This window comes from Mirounga angustirostris, unplaced genomic scaffold, assembly GCF_029215605.1.
Source record: "Mirounga angustirostris isolate CCGP_5_RB_7025 unplaced genomic scaffold, mMirAng1.0.hap1 SCAF_6, whole genome shotgun sequence".
In the NCBI taxonomy this organism is placed as follows: domain Eukaryota; kingdom Metazoa; phylum Chordata; class Mammalia; order Carnivora; family Phocidae; genus Mirounga; species Mirounga angustirostris.
In genome coordinates this window covers 107,993,942-108,005,916 of record NW_026991714.1, presented here as the reverse complement: position 1 = coordinate 108,005,916, position 11,975 = coordinate 107,993,942, and the positions used below count along the sequence as shown (strand labels likewise).

General features: G+C 45.1%; 1 protein-coding gene across 3 annotated transcripts; it reads left to right on the top strand.

Annotated features, from left to right (window-relative positions):
• Window positions 1-507: 507 nt before the first annotated feature.
• TMEM254 (transmembrane protein 254) lies at window positions 508-11,082 on the top strand. 3 transcript variants are annotated; one of them, XM_045878206.3, is made up of 5 exons: window positions 973-1,225; window positions 2,233-2,336; window positions 2,526-2,585; window positions 6,718-6,756; window positions 8,914-11,082. In XM_045878206.3, the coding sequence occupies exons 1-5, from the start codon at window positions 1,121-1,123 to the stop codon at window positions 8,924-8,926; spliced, it is 321 nt and encodes a 106-aa protein (XP_045734162.1). In that variant the 5' UTR covers window positions 973-1,120; the 3' UTR covers window positions 8,927-11,082. The 3 variants fall into 3 exon arrangements, with proteins under 3 accessions (XP_045734161.1, XP_045734162.1, XP_064450966.1); XM_045878205.3 differs by lacking the exon at window positions 973-1,225 and adding an exon at window positions 508-816 and having other exon boundaries at window positions 6,718-11,082; XM_064594896.1 differs by having other exon boundaries at window positions 974-1,225; window positions 6,718-11,082.
• Window positions 11,083-11,975: the final 893 nt, after the last annotated feature.

Sequence of the window (11,975 nt, the reverse complement as noted above, 5' to 3'; positions counted from 1 at the left end):
ATGTAACCTTTAACCAATCACCAGAATTTCTTGGTCAACACCTGGAGGTAATCCCCAGATAGACCCCTTACCCTTTACCTGGGCGACATTGCCTACAGCAACGCAATCCTTGCTAATAAATTCCTATTTTTATGCCCTCTCTCTGCCTTTATTAAAAAAAACAAAAAAACTTTCCTTTTCCGCAGCTCAGCTGAGCTCCTTTCTACTTGCTAGATGGGTGCTGCCCCTATTCACGAACCCTTCAATAAAGCCAATTTGATCTTTCAAATTACTAAGCTGAATTTTTGTTGTTTAACAGTGACTGGTACAGGCTTAGGCCAAAAATGAGGAGCAGAGCTGGGACTTAAACCCAGGTCATCTATCCCACAGCCCCTGCTCATAAGTGCTGTGCAGTATGGTTCCATACATCTTCACTAACGAAGAGGAAGAGCATCACTTCCCTTGGACTCGCGGTTATTGGAGGCGGAAAGCACCACCTATTCCAACACCGTTCTCACAAGCCCGGGAAAGAGCCACTCACAGAGCGGGTCTCCCCTGTGAGATGCGACTAGCCCAGGAGGCCAGAGCCCAGCGAGCCCCGCGGCCGGAGTTCCCGAACCCGCAGGTGCTTCCGGGTGCCGGGAAGGAGGAGGGAGCAGGGAGGAGCGCTCGCCCGAGCCCCGTCCCGCCTCCACCCCGCGCGCAGCGGGGCGCCGGGTCTCAGGTTCTCCGGGCTGCGCCGCAACGATGCGGACGGCAGCAGGCGATAATGCGTACTTCCAGAGGGGCAGTCTGTTCTGGTTCACCGTCATCACCCTCTCCTTTGGGTATTACACGGTAAGGGCAGCGGCAGCGGCGTGCAGCCCCGCGAGGAGAGCGAGCACCGCGCCCCCGCCCCCGCCCCCCAGCGCAGGACCCGGGTCCGCCGGCCGGAGGGGTCGCGCAGGCGCAGTCCGGCTCTGCGCGCCCGGAGCCCGCGGGGAGGGGAGCCGGTCCCGGAAGCAGACGCAGGCGCACTTGTCTGCCTGCGCCTTTCGCCTCTGCCCACGGTCTCGAGAAACCAGTTACCCAGGCTTTCTCGGTATGGGGCGGGGGCGGGTACGGCTCCCCATCCCAAGGCTCAGTGTGTAGATCTTTCAAGATGGTGGTGACGAAGTCCGAGGCCGGCAGGGCTGCGTCCGCCTACTTCCGTCCGGCCAGATGTTTGCCTTCGCTGGTCACCATCCTGGCGCTGGGCTCTTTCGCGGTGAGGCGTGGGGCGAGGCGGTGCATCTCTCTTGGCCGCCGGGCCCTCGTAGGGCGAGAGGCGCCCTGGTAGCGAGGTCTTATTATTTAAATTGGAATTATGGAGCTGGCAAGTGCTGCCCCTTCCGTTCCTTTTTGGAGGGTGCAGTGATATTTTATGCTTTATTTAAATCTTACGTGCATAAGACCTAATGGGAGAGGTAGTACTGCTCTTGGCTGAGATATGAATGGTACAATAAGTTTTGGACCTGTTGGCACTTAATTCTCAGAAAAACCTAAGCTGGCAGAGATTACAGCATAGAGACTAAGGGAAAGTTGATCAGATTACAAAAACCTAATGTGATTAAGTAGTTGCTATTAGCACTTCACAAACTTGATGTACTTATTTTCCAGCCCTGGGAAGTGGATCATTCCCAGTTTTAGATGTAGGAAAAATGAAAGAAGGAAAAAGGATTCTAAATTAAGTGGGGGGGTTGGCTCAAGCCATAGCCTCTGCAGTAAAGAAGCTAGCCAGGGCACAGAAACTTAAAGCTTATTAATAATCTGTATAAAATAATGTTTTTGGTGGAACTCACTAAGAATAGAAGTCATCCCGTCTGGGCACTGAGTCTGATAACCACATAGCTTCCTCCACATAGATCTCCCACTGGAACAGCTTTTAGAAAACAGAAGTGGAGGGGCGCCTGGGTGGCTCACTCGTTAAGTGGCTGCCTTCGGCTCAGGTCATGATCCCAGGGTCCTCAAGGCTGCTTCTCCCTCTCCCACTCCCCCTGCTTGTGTTCCCTCTCTCACTGTGTCTCTGTGTCAAATAAATAAATAAAATCTTTTTTTAAAAAAAAGAAAAGAAAACAGAAGTGGAGAATGGAAGCCCAGATGACTTAGTTCAGAGATTCTGTGGTCTCTGGTTTTTCTTGTAGAATCGGGATTGTTTAGTAGTCTCTCTCAAAAATAAACATTTGCTGATTTAAGTGACTTAATAGGTATTCTGTGCCTCTGGTTCTCTTGCAGTGGGTTGTCTTCTGGCCTCAGAGTATCCCTTATCAGAGCCTCGGGCCTCTGGGCCTCTTCACTCAGTACTTGGTGGACCATCATCATACCCTCCTGCACAATGGGTAAGCAGGGCTCTGGAAATGGGATGTGGACCCTGCAGCTCCAGTTCCACTGTAGATCTGGAAGGCCTGCACTTACTTGCCTTTAGATACCTCAGAGTGTTGCTGGTTCACATTAAGGTATTGAGGTTTCTGTGTTAGATTTCATCAGCAGATAACCATCACCTTAAACTAGGCTGACTTTTGTTTTAGGTATTGGCTTGCCTGGCTGATTCACTTGGGAGAGTCCTTGTACGCCATGGTTTTGTGCAAGTAAGTGTGTTTAATAGTGCTTTAGCGTTTTTCTCTTCGTATCTAATATAAGTTGAGAGTAGCCACATTTAAATAATTCATGGGTTTGTAGGCCGAGAACATTCTCAGGGTAGAATTGAATCTCCACACCTAATACTGAGCCTAGCTTCGAAGGAGTACTCGGTAACTATTTAATTAATGGATTCATTTCATTTGTGTTAGTTAATTATTTAACTACTTGATTTAGATGATTTTTCTCATTAAAAAAAAATTCTCTGTATAGCTCCACCTATAGCAAAAGATTTGGGGGTTGCCTTGTATTTTGAAAAAGAGTCAATTTATTGACGTAAGCCGATGATTCTCAATCCTAGTTTCACAACTGAATCACCCAAGGAGCTTTTTGAAATATACATGTCTGGTGTCCAGACCCAGAGATCCTGATTCGGTAGGCCTGGCCTCTGAAATGGGAATCTGTTCTTTTTTTCAAGCTCCCCAAACAATTCTGGGATGCATTGCAAGTTAGAAAACCTCTCAGTTCGACCCTACTCAGCAGGTGCCAGTGTAAGTTAATACTGTGTGCGGGCTTAGGAAAGATTCTCCTGACATTAGTACTTCATGTAAGCACGTACAGACAGTATGGTGTCATGAAGAGGTGGTTACAGTCATGCCAGATTACTTTGCAGTTAACTTCTGGTCAAGATGAACTATCACTCTATTACTGTTGTATTACTTCTAAAAGGGAGAAATAAGATACCTTATAACAACCATGTTTTAAAATAAAAGTAATATTTATTGAGCGTACACTATGCCAGGTACTTGCTAAGTGCTTTAAAGAGATGATATTACTCTTATCTATCTTCTGGTTTAGGAAACAAGCTGGCCTATCTAGGAGAGGAGCGGAAAGCAGCTCTGTTCTCTCTCAACCCAGGTCTTCTTACCTGTGGGTTGTGGTCTGCCTCCCACCGTAGCCCCGGATGAAATCCAAAGCACTTCCCTAGGTTTCCCAGTCACTATCTGATACCGTCCAGTCTAGTCCAGGCTGTTTATTAAAAGCATAAACTGGTCCCTAAGTCCCTCATGCAGCTGGGGCTCAGGAGCCTGCTGTGGGGAAGAGAGTACAGTTGGTGGCTTCTCTCTCAGGCCACCTCCTTTTCCTATTTGCTAGCAACAGCTGCTTATGGCCTGTTGAGGGGACAGCAGTTAGGGGAAACAGGGCACAGTCTGCCGTGTGGTCGGGCAGCTGGCAGCTATGGATGTCGCATACCCGCTGTTCGCTTTTTTTCTCCAGGGGGCCCTGGTGGAGTTTTGAGAAGCCAGCCATCACTAGGGATCTTCTGTAGTCCCTTTGATGGTTCTTCAGATGCTTCCTCCAGCCTGCCCCTGGCCGATTCCTCTTCCTTTTTCTTTCTTTCTTTCTTTTTTATTTTAAGAGTTTCTTTATTTGACAGAGAGAGCAAGAGAGCATGAGCAGGGGAAGCGGCAGAGGGAGAGGGAGAAGCTGGCTCCCCGCTGAGCAGGGAGCCCGATGCGGGGCTCGATCCCAGGACCCTGAGATCATGACCTGAGCCAAAGGCAGACGCTTAACCGACTGAGCCACCGAGGCACCCCTGGAGGGAATTTTTCTTTTACTGAGATCTCTTCTATCCTTCAGTTAGGGCCTCTGGACAGGGTCCCTTTTAAGCCCACCGTGCCTGTGGCCTTCCAGCAGATCGGATGGCTCACAGTGACAGCTTCCTCATCCCTCCAGTGGGATAAATCCACAAGTACATGCAGTTCTCACTGCAGCTATGTATCTTTGATCTCCCATCAGGTACGCTATACCTGAGTCTTTAAACTTTAGAATCAGATATTAATCTTTTCCCCCAAATTCCAGGGGACTTAGGTCAAGCTCTCCAGGTGGTTTTGTTGATGCTGTTCTTTGAACTTGACTTACAACAGGAAATGCCACAGCACTAGTACCTCTTTGCAATGGTCCCTCAGCCTCACAGTGAAATCTTAGCTTGGAGGTGTGTGGTCTAACCCCTCGGACACCATTATTTGACACCTGTTCTCTTGTAGCATTTGGAGCCTCTAAATAAAACCAAAGGACTCGAATTTAACATCTTGCTGTCCAGGTCTTTGAAGGGTGGAGGGAGGGGCGCCTGGGTGGCTCAGTCGGTTAAGCGTCTGCCCTCGGCTCGGGTCATGATGCCAGGTTCCTGGGATCGAGTCCCGCATCGGGCTCCCTGCTCAGCTGGGGGTCTGCTTCTCCCTCTGACCCGCTTCCCTCTCGTGCTCTCTGTCTCTCATTCTCTCTCTCAAATAAATAAATAAAATCTTAAAAAAAAAAAATTCTCTTTAATCCTAAATGACTTAAGATGTTTTTTAAATTTTTTAAGATTTTATTTATTTGGGGCACCTGGGTGGCTCAGTCGGTTAAGCGTCTGCCTTCGGCTCGGGTCATGATGCCAGGGTCCTGGGATCGAGTCCTGCATCGGGCTCCCTGCTCTGTGGGGAGTCTGCTTCTCCCTCTCCCCGCTGCTCATGCTCTCTCTCACTATCTCTCTCTCTCAAGTAAATAAATTTTTTTAAAAAGGGGAAGGGAGAGCAGGTGTAGAGAGCTTAGGTTACTCTTACTGTGCTTTTGAAATCATTTCTTTATGGTCTCGTATGTTGTGGTATATCACTTGTCACTCTACATCAGAACAGATCCCCCTTTTGAATTATGAGTGAATGAATACATTTAAGTGAATGTACATTTGTAGCCTCCCAAATCACACTATTCAGCAATAAAAAGGAATTGGTGAATTCCTTTTAACCAGAGATTAGATTGGACTATATGTTTGACTTCATAGCCACCATAGTATATGTACATATAGATGTAAACTCTTCTATAAATTTTCCCATTGTCACATATGCCTATTTTCCCATGTCTGTACCTATGAATTTACCTCATCACTTTATTGGTGCATAGTATTCTATTACGTGGATGTTCCTTAGTGTATTTCACAAATCCCGCCTCTGATAGACTTTTAAGTCTCTCACTTTTATTATTATAAGTAATACTGCATGAACATGAATTTCTCATACATCTTGGCCCTTCCATTGTTGCTGAAAAAGGAAAAGCTTTCAACATTTTGCCTGAAGTTTTTTCTAGGTCATGTAGACCTCCTTTATCAGAATAAGGAAGTTCTATCCTATTTCTGAGTTTGCTGAGAACTTGTATTCAGAATGGATGCTGTAATTTTTCAAATGCTTCTGCATTTATCCAGATGATCGTATGATTTTTCTCCTTTAATCTGTTAGTGTGGAAAATTATATCGTTTTTACATACACTGTTTCTAAATTTTGTTTTAAATTAGAAGTCATCCACATGAGACTTCTTTATATACTGATGAGACTAGCAAGCCATTCACTTCAATTGGGTCATTTTCTTTTGAGCTTTGTTTTAAGCAGTTTAGTTTGAATGACTGCAGCAAGTGTTTATTATTACTATGTGCCAGGCCTTTTACTAAATACTTTGTGTATGTTATTTCATAAATCATCTCAAAACTTGCTGAGATACTGATATCCCTATTCTTTTTTTTAGATTTTTATTTATTTATTAGAGAGAGAGCACAAAGGGGAGGTGGGGAGGGGGAGGAGCAGACCCCTGGCTGAACAGGGAGCCCAAGGAGGGGCTCAATCCCAGGACTCTGGGATCATGACCTGAGCTGAAGGCAGACACTTAACTGACTGAGCCACTCAGGCACCCTGATATTCCTGTTTTTCAGAGGAGGAAACAGATTCTCAGAGAGAATGAGTGACTTGCCCAGCGTCACAGCTAGTTGTTGGCAAGCTGGGATTTACATTTGTTCTACCTTCAAAACACTTCCTCTAAAGCCATCCTGGTGCTGGAGCTTTTTAACCCTATCTGCTCTTCAAAGCCTCATGAGAAATGGTTTTATAATACCGTGCCCTGGGCAGTAGCCACACTGCATCTGAGGGAAGAGTGTACTGTTCTAAATGCACACACAAAAAAATGAAAATAAACCATGTGAATTAAGAAGCTGGAGGAAAATGGCAAAATAAACCTAATGAAAGTAGAAGGAATACAGTTTTTTTAATGGAAGACAGTAACTCTTATGAAACCATAACATTAAAATTCTGGTGACTAAGTTTTTGTTTTTTTTAGGTCTAAAGGCATCACGGATGGTCGGGCTCAACTACTCTGGTTCCTACAAACTTATCTCTTTGGAATAGCATCTCTCTCCATCTTGATAGCTTACAGACCAAAACGCCAAAAACAAACTTAAAGAAGATATCCAAAAGCTTTCTTTACACTTTTGACATTCAACTTCACTGTTTTGGGGGTGGGGGAGATGCTGGGGGATGCTGAGTTTACTTGATCTTTCTCCTTTCCAGAAATTTAAGACCTTCTAGTTATTCATTATTCTTTCATACGCTCTGGTTGAGCTTGACTAGATGATAGGAAAGGATTTAAGCTTCCCAGTTCTGCAGACTAACCTGTTTGGCTGAGGGCTTCCAAGCTACCTGCTTGAGGTCCTTGGCCATGTTGGTGCTCCTTGTATCATCTGGTTTAAGCTGTGTACTAAAACTGCTTGTTGGTATAACTTTGCTCCCACCTTCTGACTAAGACACCTTACCCTTACCACCCCATCTTAGCTCTCCTTTCCCCCAATTTTTTCCACCTTTCTGAACCAAGACAGAGTGACATTTCCCCAACACATCAATTCCACGTACACTAGGCACCTGGGAAGCAGGATCTTATCCTCTCCGACTTCCATTTCTCACACACCAAGAAAGATAAGATAAGCAAGTGCCTGGAATGGGCCAGGCCGAGCAGTACCCTAGAGGCACAGAGGACACGCTGAGTACCTAGAGGAGAGGATCCGGAACGCCTTCCCTGATAGAGCCAGCCAGAAGCCATCCTGCCCTCCCCTCAGCCCCGAGGACACAGCACTGTGGTGTGCAGGGGTCTGATGGCCACTGCTAGATGGCTGTTTCCGGTCAGGACCACATCTTAGCTTGATTTTTGTTTTCAGCACATGTGCCATTGCCTTGCACACAGGTGTTCTGTCAGTGTTTTCTGAACCGCAGACCGAAACTGAATTAGCTTGCCATTCGTTCAGTATCGTTCCAGTTGTTATCTGGAAACTGTAGAACCCACTCAGTGTAGTCTCTTCTCAAAGAAGAGCCCAGAACTGCCCTTGATTGGTGGTACCCCCTTCCTGTGGGTCCCCTGGTAGGAAACCTGTGTCTTTTTCACACCTGCCTATTCTTAGTCATTTTCTCCAGACTCTGTAACATCTCCCTCCAGCTCCAGCTTACTTAAACACAGACGTTCCTGAGCCAGAGATCCTAACTGGAAGCTAGTGACTACCTCTCCCATTCACCTGACTAGACCTTTTTCCTAGTGACTGGTCAGGGCAGGAGGGTCACTGACTGTGTCCCCTGACCTTGGCAGAGTGACTGTCACCTAGGAGCCATTAGGGCTCCTTTCTTGGAGGACCACCTAGGCAGTCCCTAGTTCTCTAGGGACTAGACCTTATTTTCCTTCTATGATGCAGTAGGGTACGTTCTCTATGTTAAGCAAACATTTATGGGAGAGACAGCCCCTTCGCCCCAAAAAGAGACCGCAAGTAAAAGTACAACCCTGAATGATTATGGGCTATGAATTGTTTCTGGTGGAGATGGTTCCTACAAACTTATCTCTTTGGAATAGCAAAATCTTTTTTTTTTTTTTTAAAGATTTTATTTATTTATTTGACAGAGAGAGAGAGATAGCGAAAGAGGGAACACAAGCAGGGGGAGTGGGAGAGGGAGAAGCAGACTTCCCGCTGAGCAGGGAGCCTGATGCGGGGCTCGATCCCAGGACCCTGGGATCATGACCTGAGCCGAAGGCAGACGCTTAACGACTGAGCCACCCAGGTGCCCCAAATAAATAAAATCTTAAAAAAAAAAAATATATATATATATATATATATCAAGGCTTTTTTCATTGATAATGTAGAATGCCCTAATTGTAGGGCATATTGCCCCTCGTTATGCTTATAGAGCTGCCCAGAGCCCACCTCACTCCACGCACACTGAGTCATGGGTGGACATGAGTGTCTCCTTTCATTGTAGGATTTGTCTTCCTTTTGTTTTTATTTATATTTCATTCAGCATCTGATACAGTCAATGCAGCAAGTGAGAGGAGCATTTTTACTTTTTAAATGCCAAAAGTATAAAATCCTATCATGACTTACAGCAAATGGTGAGGGTCATTTTATAGCCCCATAAACTGCATCCCATCGAGGTGAAGTAACCCCACATCACACAGAGGCCAGACTCCAACTGGATCTTGTGTTTCTCCCATCCTCCGCAGCCTAGGAGCGTAGAAGTTAAGTCTGTGAAGCAAAAAAGAACAGAAAAATGGAGACATCGTCTTCGTGCTGAAGCTATAATGGTGACATGGGAGAAACATCTTTGTTGAGTTCAGATGAGAAAAAGCCAGAAGCCTCTCGATGGAAGCAACCGTGGAAGGCAGACAAACTATAAACAGTTTTCTTACCTCCTGCCCCTACCCTGAAGATGTCAGGAGCATGTATAGTTTGGAAGAACAAAAAAGGACTCCTGGAAAAACCCACAACTAATGACCTCAGCATTTCAACAGTAACAGGCCAGTGTGCAGTGTTTCCTCGTAAACATCCCGCTTGTTCAGGACCCCATGCAATCCACATCTAAACATGTTTTTAAAGCCATGGTTTTAAAACAAGGCTTGGGCTTAAGAGGTCATGTTCCAGATGTGTAAAGAGGTTCTTGAGCAAAACAACTTGTTTTGAGAGCCCTACGTATTTGCACGGAGGGCCTGAAAACAAACAAAAAAGTTGGAGAACCTGCCGTTGAGATTAGAGAACACAGTGCAGTCACATTTTTATCTTTGCCTGGGCCCTTCCTGGAGCCTTGTTAATCAAAGCTCTTTGGTTCGCATAAATATCATTTATCCCATTACTTGATTGGCACAGGCAAAAAGATGCTAGTGGGGCAGCTGAGTAATATATTTGTAAAGGTGTGAGACCTCTCGCTGCAAGACTGCTTATCCACATCAAATTGGGAATTAACTGTTCTCTCTTTATCAGTTCTCTCTTTATAATTACAGAGACTGTAATTATTTCACATTTCTCTATGAAGAAGAGATCTATCCTGATTCCACAGTGGGCACTTGAAAATCATATTCAAAATACTGTATATGTAATTTCTTCTTTTTAAATTTATTTGTTAGCAAGAATGCACAAGCAGGGGTAAGCGGCAGGGAGAGGGAGAAGCAGGCTCCCCGCTGAGCAAGGAGCCCGATGGGGGAATCCCAGGACCCTGGGATTATGACCTGAGCTGAAGGCAGACGTGTAAGTGACCGAGCCACCCAGCTGTTGTCTCCCATATTTGTAATTTCTATAAACATTTTAAGATGGCTCCTAAACTTTTTAAATAGGGTTGAGTATATCGATTGTCTTATTTTTGTTTGCAGTGAATCATGAAGGTGGATTAGGGAAAATGTCTTTGGCACCCTGATACTGTTCAGGGAAATGTTTATGACAGTGTCAGGGGTGGGAGAGTCTGCGTCATATGTATGAATGGAGGTCTCGATCCTTGGATTCCCATGAAAAGATTTACGTGGGGCTCCATGCTCCCATAAAGACAGCCAGCAGGAAAGGAGCAAGCACCGAGCAGTTTATTTTTTTTATTTTTTATTTATTTATTTTTAAAGATTTTATTTATTTATGTGACAGAGAGAGACACAGCGAGAGAGGGAACACAAGCAGGGGGAGTGGGAGAGGGAGAAGCAGACTTCCCGCTGAGCAGGGAGCCTGATGCGGGGCTTGATCCCAGGACCCTGGGATCATGACCTGAACCGAAGGCAGACGCTTAATGACTGAGCCACCCAGGTGCCCCCACCGAGCAGTTTATTAATGGGAGAGGAAACAGGTACCTCGGAGTGTTTGTTTAGGAATTGGATATTATTGGGTCTTTCTGGGCTGGGAAGAGCTGTGAAGTACAGTGGGGTGGTCTTTAAAGGAGGCTTCCTCCAAACTTTTGCAAAACTCCTCCCACAGGTTGGGAGGGGAAGTTTTTGACCCTGCAAGCTTGGTCCCAGAATGGTCAGGGCAGCCTTTCTCCATGGATGGGGCTGTACTTGCAATGCAAATGAATTATAATAAGTCTAGGGGTTGCCCTGGGGCAGAGATGGAAGAGGAGAGCGCATGTTCTGCAGGTGTGGCTCTTGATCTATCAGGTCCAAGGTCTTGGAAGCCACAGGTTGGGATGGTTGAGCTCCCAGGCTTACAATGTGTAGCATTTTTTAAATCACCGTCCCTGCCTCTGGCTCTAGTCTCTATCATTCCCCTTCAAGGATTGGGATTCTGCTTCAGGGCGTTTTTTCCACTGCTCAGATCTAGCTTCTATCTAACAAAAGAACTTTCACTTTTTCTTTGTACCAAGCTGTTGCACGAGATGTTCCTAGTAAACAGAAATTCGTTAATAAAAATTGCCACTAAAATTGAAATCTTGACATTACTATAGATGAGAGTATTGGCATCTATAATATAGAGAAGCATTCCCTAAACCTCAGGCGTGTAGGGACCACCCCCACAACACTAGTCACGTCTAAGCTACACATAATTCGCTTTAAAAAATCTTCCTAGGCAGGAATAACTATGAAATGCCCCGTTTGGTTTGTTCATTATACTTTTTCTCTGATACATATGAGAATAACGCACAATCATTACCTAAATCACCATGCATATCAATGATACAGTCAGCAAACTAGTAACAATTTAAAAGTATTACACTACTTGATGAGACTGAAGTGTGGCATTTAACCTGGCTCTAGCCACAAGATTTTAGGCAAGTTTGTCACCTTTGAGGATCTCAGTTTCATGATTAAAAAAGAGTAAGAATAATTTTACATTGTGGCTGGGATGACAATAGTATGGTAAATTTAAATGAAATAATCTAGATAAAGCAATTGTAAAACTATAACATACTAAATAATAGTTCTACTGGAAGGTTGCTAATCGCCAGTGATGCATCCTGTGCTGCTCAAACTTGACCACGCGGATGGATCACGTGCAATCACGTGCAATCACATGCAATCTCACAGAAACGCAGGTAGGTTCTGTGTGTGTGGGTGGCATGGGCTGGGAGCAGTAGGATAAGTTAGCTGGTCATGACATTAAGTTGAAATAGTTGCCTTTTTAAGGGGAAATATACTGATAAGTTTAGGAAAATAATTGGGATAAATAAACATGAACTGAGGAATTAGGTGCAAGTGTCATACGGACAAAAATAGGGTATATAATCGCTTTTATTTGAACATTTTTAAGCCTTCAGAAAAGTTACATGAGTACAGAGAACATCCATGCGCCCTTCACCTCCCAGGTTCACCAGTTA

What these genes read in the sequence shown, in the direction of transcription:
- TMEM254 (XM_064594896.1), top strand. Translation starts at nt 1,121, where the DNA reads ATGGTGGTGACGAAGTCCGAGGCCGGCAGGGCTGCGTCCGCCTACTTC. An exon ending in TGGCGCTGGGCTCTTTCGCG is followed by an intron (nt 1,226 to 2,232) that starts GTGAGGCGTGGG and finishes GTTCTCTTGCAG; the next exon opens with TGGGTTGTCTTCTGGCCTCA. An exon ending in TACGCCATGGTTTTGTGCAA is followed by an intron (nt 2,586 to 6,717) that starts GTAAGTGTGTTT and finishes TGTTTTTTTTAG; the next exon opens with GTCTAAAGGCATCACGGATG.